This window comes from Podarcis cretensis, assembly GCF_951804945.1.
Source record: "Podarcis cretensis genome assembly, chromosome: 2".
NCBI lineage: Eukaryota > Metazoa > Chordata > Lepidosauria > Squamata > Lacertidae > Podarcis > Podarcis cretensis.
The window spans coordinates 105993564-106011145 of NC_137171.1; the positions used below are offsets into that span (position 1 = coordinate 105993564).

The 17582-nt window shown below is 43.9% G+C and overlaps 1 protein-coding gene across 3 annotated transcripts in view; it reads left to right on the forward strand.

The window, feature by feature from the left end:
- Positions 1 to 7040: 7040 nt before the first annotated feature.
- Positions 7041 to 17582, forward strand: part of ACOX2 (acyl-CoA oxidase 2) — a 30895-nt gene continuing 20353 nt past the window's right edge. Inside the window, exons 1-8 of one of the 3 annotated variants that reach the window (XM_079962812.1) lie at positions 7041 to 7235; positions 7810 to 7879; positions 9741 to 9919; positions 10753 to 10915; positions 13538 to 13689; positions 14412 to 14519; positions 16237 to 16356; positions 17269 to 17384. In XM_079962812.1, the coding sequence (XP_079818938.1) occupies positions 9760 to 9919; positions 10753 to 10915; positions 13538 to 13689; positions 14412 to 14519; positions 16237 to 16356; positions 17269 to 17384 (819 nt within the window). In that variant the 5' untranslated portion in view covers positions 7041 to 7235; positions 7810 to 7879; positions 9741 to 9759. The remainder of the gene's footprint in view (positions 7236 to 7809; positions 7880 to 9740; positions 9920 to 10752; positions 10916 to 13537; positions 13690 to 14411; positions 14520 to 16236; positions 16357 to 17268; positions 17385 to 17582) is intronic. The other 2 variants (XM_079962813.1, XM_079962814.1) reach the window with 2 other exon arrangements.

The window sequence follows — 17582 nt, forward strand, 5'->3', positions numbered from 1 at the left end:
CTCTCTTCCTCCCGCCCCACCTGATGGAACTGAGAGTTGCAGATGGAGCATGAGAGAAAAGATACAGCAGCATCTTCATAGCTTGGACTTCGTTTTGTGCGAAAAGTGGTTGCTGCTTGTAGTTATTTAATTGCAGTGTTTCATCAGCTGGTGTCTTGAGCAGCAATCTCTGGAAACGAAGGGCTAAAAACCGGCGCTGCTCTCCAAAATTATCTGGTCCCTTTTAACTTCATATTTCAGCTGGTTGTCTAAAATCCCTTATTTTGGCTGCTGATCCCTTATTTTCGAGGCTGCTGGTCCCTTATTTTCAAATCTGTAAGTTGACAGCTATGATGCTGCCAGAAATAACCTATCATTTTCTAAGGGAGGAGGAATTTAAATCCCATTATATATAATTTACAGGCATAGACAAATCTGGTCCGGAACTGGGAGCCATCTTCCAAAGGTAGGAGCCAGGATCAGTAATGGACAAAAGTATTCCCCTTGTCAGGATTTTCTGTTCTCTCTCTCTGTCTGGATTGGCTAAAAAAACCCCCACAAGATTCTCCCACCTTCTGTTTACACTTTGTGCCACTAGCTGGTGTTCAGGCTAGCTCTGGTGCAGTAGTGATAAAATAGCCCTACAATATTTCCACCCTGTTGAATGAGTCTGGGAAACAGACACAGACACATAACTTACCTGACTCCCTTCCTTCTGAAAGGCTTACTTCTAAGTTAAGCCTGCACAATATTGCAATATACTTCCCCTCCTTCATCAGTGATCTCTCTGAGCCTAACCGCCTCAGCCCTCAAAATTACCTCATCCTTACTTCAGTTGTCCGTTTGCTCCTACCACCCCCTCAGCTTTATAATGGCACTGGGATGTTTCAATTATTTGACAAGCAGATCCCATTAGCTTGAAGGGACTGAGTAACTTTATATATATATTCACTGCACTAATCTCAAAGAACTATAACTTCCCACCCGACCACCAGTTCACACATGCACACAATTCCCAGCTCTCTTAACTTCCCTGTCCTAACTTCTTGACTTGACCCAAAAATACCCTTATTCTTTGGACCTACAATCACATTTGGAAATCTGTCATAGACAACAATACAAGACAGCTGCTCCCCTATTTGTTGTTTTATTGTTTCCGGGTGGCGCTGTGGGTTAAACCACTGAGCCTAGGGCTTGCCGATCAGAAGGTCGGCGGTTCGAATCCCCATGACGGGGTGAGCTCCCGTTGCTCGGTCCCTGCTCCTGCCAACCTAGCAGTTCGAAAGCACGTCAAAGTGCAAGTAAATAAATAGATACCGCTCCGGCGGGAAGGTAAATGGCATTTCCGTGCGCTGCTCTGGTTCACCAGAAGCGGCTTAGTCATGCTGGCCACACGACCTGGAAGCTGTACGCCAGCTCCCTCAACCAGTAAAGCAAGATGAGCCCCAGAGTCGTCTGTGACTGGACCTAACAGTCAGGGGTCCCTTTACCTTTACCTAAAATTTATACACTGCTTGATTGTAAAACAAACAAACACCTCAAAGTGGTTTATGACCCATGCCATAGAGAGTAATACCAAAAAAGAGAAAGAAAGATTCCCAAAGGGTTAGGGTGCAACCTGCCCCCCCAATCAAATATTTTTTAATTAACTCTCAACCCAGTCATTTACCCTCTGCACAGAATATACCGTATTTTTCGCTCTATAAGTATAAGACGCACCAGACCACAAAACGCACCTAGTTTTTGCAGGAGGAAAACAAGAAAAAAAACATTCTGACTCTCAGAAGCCAGAACAGCAAGAGAGATCGCTGTGCAGTGAAAGCAGCAATCCCTCTTGCTGTTCTGGCTTCTGGGATAGCTGAGCAGCCTGCATTCGCTCCATAAGACGCACACACATTTCCCCTCACTTTTTAGGAGGGAAAAAGTGAGTCTTATAGAGCAAAAAATACGGTACTAATAAATATGTTAACTTACATCCAATATCCACCTACTGCAGGCTCAGAAACATAATTTCACCACTGGGGGGTGCTTTTATACAATATTCTGAGAAGAAGTAGTTCAAAGTTTACTCTAGCTCAGGGTTGAGAAACCTGCGGGCCTACATATGTTGTCGGACTACTGTCCTATTGCCAGTGTGGCCAGTGAGCATGGATGATGGGCATTGTAGTCCATCAGTATCCCAAGGGTGGCATGTTTCCCACCCTTGCTCCAAAATATGCATGTAAATTCATCCCCGGTCCAGGTATGGGGAACCTTTGGCCCTCCAGATGTCGGTGAACCACACCTCGCACCTGCTCCAGCAAGCATGGCCAATGGCCAGGGAAGTTGAGTGTTGCTATGCATGCCCCAATATATTTGGCCTGCATAACTCAGAAGTGAACTGTCATTTTGCTTGGGAAACTGCAATTCCTGTGACCAGCTTAAGAGGGTGGAGAGATGGAATGTCTTCAGCCTAATCTGAGAAACACCTGGACAATCCTTGCAGAAAACACAATAAAGGATTTACCTTAATCTCAGCATTAAGGTGTTGATGGTGGAGGAGGAGAAGGATATTAAAGTAGTACGGCATCACGGTGTTTTAAAAATACAGTCCACGTCAAACGATTTCTGCATCTAACCCAGTATCTATCCCCAGTACAACACACACCCAAGAAAATCCGCAGATGCTGATTATTGATTATTGGCCAGTGCAGCATGTTTCTGGATTTGCGGTTGAAGGCAGGTTGATGGCACATCCATCGCATTAAATATGTGTATTGGTTTTTAACTGTGTTTTTATTGCTTCTTTTATTTCTTACATTGTATTGCAATTTGAATTCTACAATGAAATGCAAGATATAATAAAAGAAGCAATAAAAATGCCATTAAAAATCATGTGGCAACTAGCACCGTGCATTATAGTGGCTACAGCAGGCAGAAGAATCGCTAAGTGGTCTAGCAAGACCCTTAGCGATCTTCAATTCGTCCTGGTGGGGGTAGTTTGGGAACCACTTGCCTAGAAGCAACTTCCATTTCAGCTGGTTCATAAAGATTTTATAGCAGGTTTTTAACAGGTGAAAGTTATGGTGCTATGAGCAGAGAAGAGTTCAGAAACTATTAACCACACTTTCTGTCCTTGCTGAGCCTGATAATTTGTTGTTGTTTAGTCGTTTAGTCGTGTCCGACTCTTCGTGACCCCATGGACCAGAGAACGCCAGGCACTCCTGTCCTCCACTGCCCCCCGCAGCTTGGTCAGACTCATGCTGGTAACCTCGAAAACACTATCCAACCATCTCGTCCTCTGTCGCCCCCTTCTCCTTGTGCCCTCCATCTTTCCCTGATAATTAAAGAGCATTTGTTTCCACTTGCCTTCATCCAAATCCAGTTATATATTTTTTTAAAAATAATATTTATTAAAGTTTCAAATGTTACAAAAAGATAAAGAGATAATTCCAAGTTAAACAAAAACTTAATAACACATCACAATAAAGAAAGAAGAGAATAGGAAAAAAAATTATTATAAGAAACAGAAAAATAGAAACAATTAAAAAACACAATGAACCTTCCCATAACTTATATTTCATTTACTTGTTTCCTTGACCTCCTCGCACCTCCCTTTTTTGTATTCTAGTTTGGTTAGCTATTTCAGCAAATCCTTTCCATCTTTCCCAATTTTTAACCTAAAATTTATCTTAATATAATGTAACTTTACCTTTCCTCCATTCATCCATTAACAATCTATTTTTACTTAATCCTTTATAATATTTCTGCTAAAGCCATATAACTTCATTCCAGCCTCCTTCTAACATTCCTTAATTTTACAATGTTTCTGTAAATAAACTTTAAATTTCTTCCAATCTTCTTCCACCGACTCTTCTCCCTGGTCTCGGATTCTGCCAGTCATTTCCGCCAGTTCCATGAAGTCCATCACCTTCATCTGCCATTCTTCCCGGGTGGGTAGATCTTGTGTCTTCCAGTACTTTACAATAAGTATTCTTGCTGCTGTTGTAGCATACATAAAGAAAGTTCTATCCTTCTTTGGCACCAATTGGCCGACCATGCCCAGGAGAAAGGCCTCTGGTTTCTTCAGAAAAGTATATTTAAATACCTTTTTCATTTCATTGTAGATCATTTCCCAGAAAGTCTTAATCCTTGGGCATGTCCACCAAAGGTGAAAGAATGTGCCTTCAGTCTCTTTACATTTCCAACATTTATTATCGGGCAAATAATAGATTTTTGCAAGCTTGACTGGTGTCATGTACCACCTGTAAATCATTTTCATTATATTCTCTCTTAAGGCATTACATGCCGTAAATTTCATACCTGTGGTCCATAACTGTTCCCAGTCAGCCATCATAATATTATGTCCAACATCTTGTGCCCATTTAATCATAGCTGATTTCACCGTTTCATCCTGAGTGTTCCATTTCAACAGCAAGTTATACATTCTTGACAAGTTCTTACTTTTGGGATCTAACAGCTCTATTTCCAATTTTGATTTTTCCACCTGGAAGCCAATTTTTTTGTCCAGATTATATGCCTCCATTATTTGATAATAATGGAGCCAATCCCGCACTCTATTTTTTAGTTTTTCAAAACTCTGTAGTTTTAATCTATCTCCCTCTTGTTCCAGAATTTCCCAATATTTCGGCCATTTGGCCTCCATATTGAGCTTTTTCTGAGCCCTCGCTTCCATTGGTGACACCCACCTTGGGGTTTTATTTTCGAGCAAGTCCTTATATCTTATCCAGACGTTAAACAGTGCTTTTCTGACAATATATTTAAACGCTTTATGTGCTTTGACCTTATCATACCACAAATATGCATGCCACCCAAATACGTTGTTAAAACCTTCTAGATCCAGCACGTCAGTGTTTTCAAGAAGCAGCCATTCTCTCAGCCAGCAAAAAGTGGCTGATTCATAATAAAGTTTAAGGTCTGGCAGGGCAAATCCACCTCTCATCCAAATCCAGTTATAAAACAGGATCAATCCTTTGCCTTCTTATGAAGTGGGTTAGATTACCCGTGTAGGAAAAAAAATTGTCTCAAGAAAGGAGGAATGTTCCCCTTCCTTTTGTGTTGAAACTGTGCCTAAGGGGAAATGAAGGCCTTGTGAAAGTGGATGTCGCTGAAGGGCCATCAAATTTGTATAAACCGGTCTTAGGGAAACTAGCAGGAATTTGCAGTGTTTGTCGGCCTTCCTTTGTCAGCCAGTGCGGTGTAATGATTAGAGTGTTGGGAAACCTGGGTTCGAATCCCCACTCAGCTATGAAGATCACCGGGGAATGTTGGGCCATACATACCTCTCTCGGCCTAACCTGCCTCACCCGGTTGTTGCAAGGATGAAATGGGGAGCAGGAGAATCATGTATGCCACTTTGAGCCCCTTGAGAAGAAAATGTGGCAGGTATATCAATGTGAAACTGAATCAGAGAATTGTAGGGTTAGGAGGGACCCGAGGGTCATCTAGTTCAGCCCCCTGCAATGCTTGAACCCAAGACCCTGAGATTAAGTTCCTCATGCTCTTCTGACTGAGCTACCCAGCAATATACCTCCACGCTGTTAAGGAACTTCAGCACAATGCTACTGTTCCAGTTTCGGGGCTGATAAAGCAGCCACATGCTCAAAGTCCAAAGCTGTTATTACTTTTCTTTAACCCCTTCTCTCCCTGAGCTGGGTCTCTAGAACAACTGCACGACAGGCAAAAAATTCAGTGCATCTTTTTCCTAACATGGGGGTGCAATGGTGGGGATTGCATAAGCAATTCCCATCTGATCCCAGGCATATGCTGATCGTTCAGCCCAGACACTGAGGTCCAGCTCTGAGGGGCTTCTGGTGGTTCCCTCCCTGCAAGAAGTGAGGTTACAGGGAACCAGGCAGAGGGCCTTCTCGGTGGTGGTGCCCATCCTGTGGAACGCCCTCCCATCAAATGTCAAGGAAATAAACAACTACCTGACTTTTAGAAGACATCTGAAGGCAGCCCTGTTTAGGGAAGTTTTTAATGTTTGAAGTTTTATTCTGTTCTTAGTGTTCTGTTGGGAGCCACCCAGAGCGGCTGTAGAAACCTAGCCAGGTGGGGCGGCAGCAGGGCAGTTCTGTGAAAAACAGTGGTAAATCACTGAGCTATATAGTCTTTTCCCCAAGGACAATAGCCTAAGGCACAATTTCACACACTGCAGCTGCAGAGGTATATGTTTTGAAGCACTGTTGATGCCTTATTGTTTTCCTGGTGCAACTTAAAACCCCAAGGAGCATCACCCTCTCGTCTTTTGAAGTGAGGAGACAACGGATGAATCCAAACACACACACAAACCCAATAAAAACAATTTTTTTAAAAAAAAACACACGGATGAATCCAACAGCAGGCAGATTTAAAAAGAAACTTTTTAAAAAAAATGTGTTTTCCCTCAATATTGTTTTTTTTTTCAATAAAAAGGGGTATAACAGGAAAACAGAACTAGAGCCCAGTCTGCAGTATTACAACGGCAATGGTACGGCATAATTTGGTACAATAATGCATCCATGGTTGTGCATAAGCAAATCACAAATTCACAAATCCTCTCCATAAACCTTCTTGTGGTTCTCTCACTGCGAGTTACAGGGAACCAGGCAGAGGGCCTTCTCGGTAGTGGCACCCGCCCTGTGGAATGCCCTCCCATCAGCTATCAAAGAGAACAACAACTACCAGACTTTTAGAAGACATCTGAAGGCAGCCCTGTTTAGGGAAGCTTTTAATGTTTGACAGACTATTGTATTTTAATATTCTGTTGGAAGCCGCCCAGAGTGGCTGGGGAAACCCATCCAGATGGGAGGGGTATAAATATATTATTATTATTATTATTATTATTATTATTATTATTATTATTATTATTATTATTATACATAAATCCGGCACTGCTTGGTTGAGAGCATTTAGGAGAGGATGGAGTTAAGCATAAAGCCTTGATTTCATCATCTGTTACATGAGGATGAACTCTGATCCTGTTAACAGAGGCAACCCCTCTGATCTGAGAAGGCAAAAAAAAAAGAGAGAGAGAGCTTTCTTGGCGTTCTTCCTCTGTTCCCGGGAGCAGCTCGCCATTCCAGCCAGGAGAAGGCGACACGCGTCTGCTGGCTCAGCCAGTACGATAGAGACGGGGAAGAAAACACCATAGACGCGCATATGCAAAGGAGGAAAAAGAGCATTCAAACTTAGCAAGGCGCTCGGCAGTGGAAGTCTTTCCGTCGGCTGCTCGGATCAGGAAATAGCCTTGCGAGGGTTCCCCTTTGCGAAGGGCGGTAAGTCACTTTGCACGACCCACGTGCGCGATGGGGGAGGGGGACCAGAGCTGTCAACCTTTCCCTTTCTAAAAGGGAAATTCCCTTATTCCGAATAGGATTCCTCGCAAGAAAAGTTGACAGCTACGAGGGGGACCTGGCTGGAGCTGGACTCGCTTTCACTTGAGTTAAACCCCCACACCACACCCCTCCCCCGAATTCGGTGGGACTTTAACTTCTCTGGCTGAGTTCACTTTGCCCGTCGGAAACAGCAAAGGTTTCATGGGAGGTTTTTTAACTTCTGCCACGGGTGCTCTAGTTGAGATGCGTGCATTGCAGGGGGCCAGACTAGATGACCGCCAGGGTCCCCCCTCCAACTCTACCGTTCTATTAATTTCTGATGGTGAGCGTGAATGGCCACACAGTTATCACCGCCCGTACTTTTCCGCACTACATTGCCTAACTGCCTCCCTGTTTACAACTCAGCAACGCTCAAAAACCCACACCTGCAACTCGGGATGACGTTGCATGCACATGATGGAGGGCGATTTAGTCCAGGGATGCCTATACAGTATAAATTTGTTCAACTTTAAAGGTGCCACGAGGGTCTTCGCTGGATATCGCCTGGGTTGTTCCTGTCGGAGACGTTTCTTTTGAGATCAGAGGTAGGGAAATTCCCCTATCAGCTTTACAGAAAGTGCGATTTTGCGGGAAAGGCTTACTATTGCAAAATAATAATTCGCAGCTTTGGAAATGTTTAACCCATGTTGGGCTTGTGCAGAAGGAAAAACACGTTCCTTGGCATGTGCAAGCACAGGCATTGAATTTGTTGTGCAAGAGGGTACAGTGTGAGATCTACAGCTGCGATCAGCACAAAGTTTGAGGTTTTGCAACCTCCTGTGTCCTTAGGTACAAAGCTGAGGTTTAATGCACCGTGCCAAGGAAATTGGGGGGGGGAGGCAAAGTAAGTACACTTGGCTTTATAAAGAGGACAGATCTCCCCAGCCCCCCAGGAACTATTAATTCACAACAGCTTAAATTAGGGTTTGCAGAAAGTAGATTGTGATCTACTGGCAGATCTTTGATTTGCAATAGATCAGCAAGGATTCTGACTGCCAATTGTTTAATAGCTGCAACAGCAAAAATCCCCCCCCCCCAAAAAAAAGGTTGATGAAATGAAGGTTGGGGACCAGGAATCAATTTTTGTGTGTGAGAGGACTGGAAAATCAGTTCCGGTTCTGAAAATAAATTCCTGGGCTGAACATACGCTCAGAGGCACCGTGGTCCACAAGTATCTCTCGCCACTGTTTTGCACCTGGTTCCAGTTGGTGGATCTTTGAGTTCTGTTTATTCTCCAGCAGATGGTATTGAGAGGTATGGGGGCCTATGATCCCAGTGGTGGCACATTTAATAATAGGAATATTATTATTATTATTATTATCAACAACAATTTTATTATTTATACCCCGCCCATCTGGTTGGGTTTCCCCAACCACTTTCTGCAGCTCCCAACAGAATATTAAAACACGATAAACTTCATAACTACCAGCTGCTAGTACCCATGAATTTTTCTGGTCCCCTTTCAAACCAAGTGGCCAGTAGCTCATTGGTGATTTCTGCAGTTGGGCACATGTTCAAGGGATCTCCGTGTTTCAGTCAATGATTATAAACAGGGGTCAGCAAACTTTTTCAGCAGGGGGCTGGTCCACTGTCCCTCAGACCTTCTGGGGGGCCAGACTGTATTTTGGGGTGGGAAATGAATGAATTCCTGTGCCCCACAAATAACCCAGAGGTGCATTTTAAATAAAAGCACACATTCTATTCATATAAAAACACCAGACAGGCCCCACAAATACCTCATAGATGCATTTTAAATAAAAGGACACATTCTACTCATGTAAAAACACACTGATTGTTCGCGGGCAGGATTTAGAAGGCGATTGGGCCGGATCCGGCCCCCGGGCCTTAGTTTGCCTACCTATGATTATAATTATGACTTAAAGGTGTGCTCACAGAGCTTTACTCAGAAGTAAAGTGCACATTGGGCTGTGTTGTTAGCCATTCAACAGCCGTCTTAAAGCATCTTCAGTTCTGCAGACAAAAATATAAAACCCCACAACTTCATTATAAAGGTAAAGGGACAATTAGGTCCAGTCGTGGCCGACTCTGGGGTGGCGGCGCTCATCTCGCTTTATTGGCCGAGGGAGCCGGCATACAGCTTCCGGGTCATGTGGCCAGCATGACTAAGCCGCTTCTGGCAAACCAGAGAACCACACGGAAACGCCGTTTACCTTCACGCCGGAGTGGTACCTATTTATCTACTTGCACGTTGACGTGCTTTCGAACTGCTAGGTTGGCAGGACCAGGGACTGAACAACGGGAGCTCACCCTGTCACAGTGATTTGAACCGCCAACCTTCTGATTGGCAAGTCCTAGGCTCTGTGGTTTAATCCACAGTGCCACCCGTGTCCCCAACTTATAAGACTACTTTAAATGCTCAGTAACTAATATCCTCTGTCTCTTCAGCATTCCACCAACGTTTAGAATGGCATCGTGGAATGCAAATAAAAACATCCAGAATTCCACTAGACAAATTGTGAACCCTGACCTTGACATTGAAAGAAAAACGGCCTCCTTCAGTGTCGAACAACTGACCAATATACTGGATGGAGGTGCTGAAAAGACACAGATGCGGAGGACAGTGGGTAAGTCATCCACATGGAAATAAGTATTTGTGTTACTTTGAACGTTGACGATACACTATTTTTAATGCTTCCCCAACTATGCATTGTTTGCCTTTTGGTGTATCCTCCTTCGCAGCGCTTAAAAACAATTTTTGGAGCTGGATAATTTTGTTTGCAACAAAAGGCGCAGCCAAACCAATTGTATTTTTTGCAGTCTTCAGAAACTGGACCGGTGAGAGGATTGATTTTAAAGAGGCTCTTCTGGAATGACCTGTTCATCGCACATTCATCCTGATTAAGTTTGTGCAAAACAGTGGTTGTGCAAGAACCTTGAACCTGGTCCAGTAATGTATGAACAGCTAGCACAAGCTTTTAAGCCCTGGAATTAACATGCTGGCAGTAGTCTGTCCCCCATCAACTTGTATGTATTAAATGATGGTGGATTTCATACAAGTTGTCAGCAGGCTGGACTAAGATGGCCTCACCCCTGAGTCACCCCCGACTCAGCGATTTGGTGAAAAAGAGCCTTAGGCTAATGTGAATGGCCTGGAGGTTTCTACTTCATTGTAAAATGCTATAGATCAGGCTTCCTCAACCTCGGCCCTCTAGATGTTTTGGGACTACAATTCCCATCATCCCTGACCACTGGTCCTGCTAGCTAGGGATCATGGGAGTTGTAGGCCAAAAACATCTGGAGGGCTGAGGTTGAGAAAGCCTGCTATAGATGCTTCACTGCCAGAACTGCATTTTCTTCTGTAAATCTCATAGTGAACATCAGTGTAATTGCAGCTTGGTTTTCCTGTGTGTGATTCCTGTGCCTCGGCCTGCTTAAAGGATCGTTGTGTACTCTGCAGAAGCCATAATCCAGAGTGATCCGGTGTTCAGCCTAGAAAACCAGTACTTCATGAGCCAGAATGAAAGATACGAAGATGCTGTCAGGAAGTCCGTTCACCTCTCAAAGATGGCGGCCAAAATGGGATGGGAAACAAGCGGACCTGAACTGGCTTACTGCCACAGGTGATTTGAAAACAATAAAATGCTGCTAGAATTGTATTTTAGCTGTCTTTAAAAAGTGCCTGCTTTCACCTAAGCTAGGTGAGGCAGCCTGCTACAATCAAGGGAGAGTGTGCCTGTTATGGATCCTATACCTTTTCAGAGTTGAGAGGACGCCACATCTGATTTGAAAATTTACCTATAATGTTATTATTTTTGTAATCTGCTGCGAGGTTTCGTTCGGTTACAATCAAGCAACGTGTCAATGTTTCTAAATACCCAAAAGGAGCAGTTATGACCATATTGCCTCGTTCTGGGCAGCCATAGAATGAAAGGGTTTGGATTCAGGTTCAAAAAAGAAATGTATGGGGGGAGAGCTTGAGCACAGTAGTTCAGGCACCTGTGACTTCAACATTGGCATCATGCGATGTAGGGATTCCCTTGCACTTGATCTGGAAACGGCAATTAGTGCAGAAAGTGAGCGAGAGTGAGACCCTGTCAACATGTCACCTGGCTGTTCAGAAAACTGCACTGGATGCTGATTGGTTACTGGGCCGGGTTCAAGGTGTTAGTAGCATATAAAGGCCATAGCAGCTTAGGATCAGCTTACTTGATGGGTCACTTTAACCCATATAAGCCCACTGAACCCCTTCATTCCTCAGAATGGGCACTGTTGCAGGTTCTATGCAATATTAGACCTATACTTGCAATAAATAAGTCTATCTCCTAGTGTGGCAGCACCTGCACATTGGAACTCCCTGCCTGTCAAACATCAGGCAGCCTCCTTCACTGTACCCCTTTCGGTGTTTGCTAAGGACATTTTTGTTCCTGCAAGCCTATCTGGACACCTAGAAGCTGACATGTACTTCAATCTATGTTTAGCTTAAAAAAAAATAATTAAATAGAATTAAAATCAATAATTAAGAAAACACCTACTTTTGACTTCATTACCGTTTTGTTTTTCGTAAACCACTTAGAGGTTCTAGTTGCAATCAGGGTGGTGTATAAATTTAAACACCTGAACAGAAAGTAAGGTTGCAGCCTTAATTTTGCTTACTTGGAAGTACACCTTGTTGAATTAAGTAGGGGCTTACTTTTGAGTACACATGGTTAGCTATGTGATGATGGGAAACCCAAAGGACACCCTCCAGCCCCCACTCTCTAATAACAACAACAACTTTATATGCCACTTTATATGAGTGGCTTCCGACAAACCATAAAACCACAGTAAAACATCAAACATTAAAAACTTCCCTTTACAGGGATGGCTTCAAGTGTCTTCTAAAAGTCAGATACAGTGGACGCTCGGGTTGCGAACGTGATCCGTGCAGGAAGCACGTTCGCAACCTGCAGCATCCGCAACCCGCAGCGGCGCACGCACGGGTCATGATTCAGCGCTTCTGTGCATGCGCAAAGCGTGATTTAGCACTTCTGTGCATGCATGACCGCCAAAACCCGGAAGTAACCCATTCTGGTACTTCCGGGTTTCAGCGGTCTGTAACCTGAAAACGCAAGGTATGGCTGTACTTGCTTGACTGTTTGACAGGAGGGCGTTCCACAGGGCGGGGGACACCACTACTGAGAAGGCCCTCTGCTGGGTTCCCTGCAACCGCACTTCTTGCAGTGAGGGAACCGCTCAGAGGTGGACCCTCAGTATCTGGGCTGAACGATGGGGGTGGAGGTGCTCCTTCACGTATACAAGGCCCAAACTCCCCCCTTCCCTGCTCTTGGGATTTTCCCTAGCCCGCCCCCCTCACTGACTCTGCTCCATACCTTCTGTGGTTGCCAGGTTAGAACATGTCCTTGAACTATGCTAATGCCTCTTAATTGCCTATACTGGTTGTAAAGAGCTCAGACATCTGCATAATTGGCATGTAGCTTACTGCATACAGGTGAAAGTTCCATCCACTGCTCCACCCAGTGTGTGTGTGTGTGTGTGTGTGTGTGTGTGTGTGTATGTGTGTATGTGTGTGTGTGTTGCTGGCCATGCTCACCACTGGCACCTAACCCTTGAGCTGAAAAAAGCCCCTTTCCTCTTTATGTGCACACTTACTGTAAGTCCGTTTGCATCAGACGGCACGGTAGAACTGTACTGTAGACGCCAGTGAGGTCAAATATATATTGTTCTGTATTTGTGGGAGCCCCTTAGATTTCGGGAATGAGTTAGCGAGGGTTGTCGATGGCTTTTGTGGGCAAACCGAACAAACGAGTAACGTTAGGCCATGTTGACTGGCTATTTCAAAATGTGCTTTTCTAACTTGATCTAAAAAAAGTTAGATAAAGAAATCCTACAGAGTAGACAAAAAATACTTACAAAAATGTATAAATTATCAAATAATATACAAATAGATCAAGAAATTAAAAGTAAGAATATGTTAAGGTGGGAACAAGATTTAGGTTATGAAACTGAATACAAAGACTGGGTTAAATTTTGGACAAAATGTGCTTTTTATCAGCCGTATCTATCAGGGAGCAGTACGGCACAAGGAGGAAGACAGGTGTTGTGAAGTTAAATGCCCTGCTGAAATGTCACGTTCTCCATTGATGTTATCGCCCTGCGCTTTGCAATTTTGCATTTCTGTGCAGGGATCATACACTTAGGGACTAAGATCAAGGAGATGACAGGAATTGTATATCCTTTTGCAGGGTTCTTTCTGCCAACCTGGCGTTCAACGTCCATGTGGTCTTTGTTAAGAGCCTTATGGGGTTGGCCACAGACGAACAGCTCGCTAAGTGGCTCCCTTTGGCAGAAAAATTTTACATCATAGGGACCTATGCCCAGACCGAACTGGGTCACGGTAAGTTTCCTAGCTTATTGTGGCTCTTAGGGCCAGAATCCATCCAAATACCACAATGTCAAATTCCACTGTGCCAATGGGGCCCTAATGTAGCAATTGATCCAGAGCAGTTGTGGGCAACTTTTGCCCCCAGGTCTGAGTCCAGGCAGCTCCAGCTGGCATTTTGCCTTGCAGCAGAGTGGGCAGCTGACCGCCCAGAGGACTCTGACCATTGGCAATTGTCTGGCAGTGCTTTAGGGGCTCTGTTCCCTGAAGGCCACAAGAGGAAAATGGCCAGTAGTCTAAAACTGTCAAGTTCAACACCTGAGTTTTGATTGCAGGGAAGATCCCTATTTTTGGTTTTCGTTTTTTGAAAGACAGCTGGAGAATAGAGGTCATGGGGAAATGGGGTTAGCCACACTCAGGGCTTTTTTCCCCCCAGCCGGAACTTTCCGGAACTCGGTTCCGGCAACCCTCAGGTGGGCGCAATAGCCATTATAAGAGAACAAGGAAGGCGTCCCTGGTGATTTTTGGCACCTGTTTTTCTAGAAAAATAGCACGGGCTACACTGACCCTGAGTCAAGGAAGCCCCAAATTAAAAATTGAGTTGCCTGTGAGGGTGGAGCTTGCTTACAAAAAAAGGAGAAGTTGGACCCAGTCTTGAGAACAGCACAGCTGACTAGTGAATGTGGAATCTGCTGGTCTTGCGATGCTCTGAGAAACCGTGTTCTTTGTTATTAAAGGAACTTACCTTCGGGGATTGGAGACAACAGCCACCTTTGATGTTGCGACACAGGAGTTTGTTCTCAACACGCCAAGCATATCTGCCATGAAGTGGTGGCCGGGAGATTGTAGGTAGCAAACACACTCAGGGGTGGGGCCTTTTTGTTCGTTCTGTGCTTTAGTTGTTTCCGAAATCTTTAAAGGGTGTATTATAGCTGAGTGTTTTAAAAGTGTAAGTGGAACACTATGAATGGATCCACTTGGGAAACGTACAGGGGAAAACCTGCTTTCCATTTGCTGCATTTCAGCAGGAAAACACTGGTTTTCCTGGGGTAAGCGCCAGGACAGAAAACAAAACAAAAAACCATTGCTCAGGCGCAGAGCTTTAAATCCCAGATTTGTGTCTAGACGTGCAGCACAAAAGGAAGTCCAGATGAGCCCAGAGTTAAGTCCCTTCCCAAACCCCTGGTTAATTGTCTTCCCAATCTGCATCTTAAATTGCAGCTTTGAATATGGTCGATGCTGGAATATAAAGGTATCATAGTACCATTATACAGATCTATGGTGCAACCGCACTTGGAATACTGTGTACGATTCCAGACATCCTACCTGAAAAAGGAGATTGTGAGCGTTAAAATCAAGATGTGGAAAATATGGAAACAACGAGGAGAGGCAGGACTGAGATTTGGAGATACAGTGGTACCTCGTGTTACATACGCTTCAGGTTATATACGCTTCAGGTTACAGACTTCGCTAACGCAGAAATAGTACCTCGGGTTAAGAACTTTGCTTCAGGATGAGAACAGAAATTGTGCTCTGGCGGTGCGGCAGCAGCAGGAGACCCCATTAGCTAAAGTGGTGCTTCAGGTTAAGAACGGGCCTCCAGAACAAATTAATTACTTAACCCAAGGTACCACTGTATGCTTCAAGGTCTAGACAAGGTCCCAAAAAATTAATAATTATAATTTGGATGATAATTTGGTCTTTTTTATTTTAGTTTTTTAAGTTTAATTGGATTATGATTTGATATTTTAATTGGATGTTTTTTATTGGAAAATTAATAAAAATGATTTAACAACAAAAAAAGGAGATTGTGTAGCTGGAAAGGGTTTGCGAAAGGGCAACCAAAATGATTGCGGGGATGGGAGCAGGTTTTTCTGTGAGGAAAGGTTGCAACATTTTTAGGGAGAAATCAAGTAGCAGGAAGCAGCCTAGCTGTGCGTAACATTATGTATACTATGGAGAAAGCAGATAAGAGAAACGTTTTCTCTTTAAGAGAGGTTTAGAGAAATTCATGGAGAATAAGACTGTCAGTGGTTCCTAGCTACATCATGTCACTGTAGCTGGGAATGGCAGGTGAGGAGAATTTCTCTTGCACTCACAGGCCTTTGGCCTCATCCAATAATATTACTTATACCCCACCCATCCGGCTGAGCCTCCCCAGCTACTCTGGACGGTTTCCAGCAGAACATTAAAAGCATAACAAAACATCAAACATTAAAAACTTCCCTAAACAGGGCTTCCTTCAGATGTCTTCTAAAAGTCAGGTAGTTGTTTATCTCCTTGACATCTGATGGGAGGGCGTTCCACAGGGCGGGCGCCACTACCGAGAAGGCCCTCTGCCTGTGAGGGAACCTCCAGAAGGCCCTCGGAGCTGGACCTCCATGTCCGGGCTGAACGATGGGGGTGGAGATGCTCCTTCAGGTATACAGGGCCAAGGCTGTTTAGGGCTTTAAAGGTCAGCACCAACACTTTGAACAGGGCTGTTCTTATGTTTTGAAAATGCCGCTTAACTTTTCGAGGAATTGATGACTTATTTTTCTCATCCTCCATTCACCCTTACAGTGGGACGAACGGCGACTCACGCTGTGGTCTTTGCTCAGCTTTACCTGAAAGGAAAGTCATATGGCATGCATCCCTTCATGGTGCAGATTCGCAGCCTCCGAGATCATTCTCTGGAACCAGGTGACTTACTCCAGAGGGTCCCGAGACGATTCTTCTGGGTGGTGTTTTTTTATCTGTTTCAAGCTTGCTAATGCTGGGCTTTGACCGTAAGCAGTGGTGCCATCAGGGCAGGCTTGGGAGGCAGACATAGAAACATAGAATTAGAGAGTTGAAAGGGATCCTAAGGCTCAATCTAGTCCAACCCCTTGCAATTGCAATCTTGGGTCCCTCTCCTCAGAATGAGCAAAGGGGCCTCTAAATGCAAAAATAAATTTGGTTTCCAACATTATTTTTAAGCTCAGAAAAATGTTGTTATGTGGTTCAGATATATTCATCACTTTTGGGGCTGTGCCTAAATAATAATAATAATAATAATAATAGTGAAAAATAAATGGAGAGAATAATAGCAGAGTTCATTAGACACCATTACATACAGAAATACATTATCCAGTCTATTAAAGTATTAAAATATGATTGACAGGTGCAAAAAAAATGAGGGGGTGCAAAGGAGGTGGTCAGAATAAGGAAGAATATTTAGGGGGAAAGGGTTTCTGGCTTACCACCATTTGAAGGTAATGTCTGTAGTCCTATACATGCTTACTTGGGAGTAAAGTCCCATTTGTCTCAATGGGGTATTCTACTGAGTAGACATGCATAGACTTGCACTGTAAGTGAAGTAGTACATACTGCTGTCTAATTTGGGGGGATTAATAAAAAAGAGTTCATAAATTTTTCAGTGCTTTCTGTTGGGCAGAAGAAACGTGTGCTTTCAGTGGTGGGCATAAGACCATTATGTCCAGAGTCTGTTGTTACCCAAGTACATCACTGTGCAGAATGCTGGGTTATGTATCCTGATTTCCAAAAGAGACTTCAGTCTGCACAATTTTTTAAACCTACTTGTCTGTCTGAATCCTTGCTTGTTTTGCTCCATAGGAGTAACTGCAGGGGATATTGGTCCCAAAATGAGCTTTGAAAATGTTGACAATGGCTTTCTCTTGCTGAAGAATGTTCGGATTCCAAGGGAAAACATGCTGGCCAAGTTCTCTCAGGTAAACCTACCTGTGGATATCAAACAGGTTTCATCAGTTGCACCATAGCAAAGGCCTCTAGTTATTCTCTCATGTGTGGAATTTCATATGGAATCTATCAGGTGGTGAAGACAGAATGTCAATAATCTTCATGAACTTTCATTCTCTTATTTCATTTTTTTAAGGGAGTAGTCCTCATGGTGATCGAGAAATGTTTGA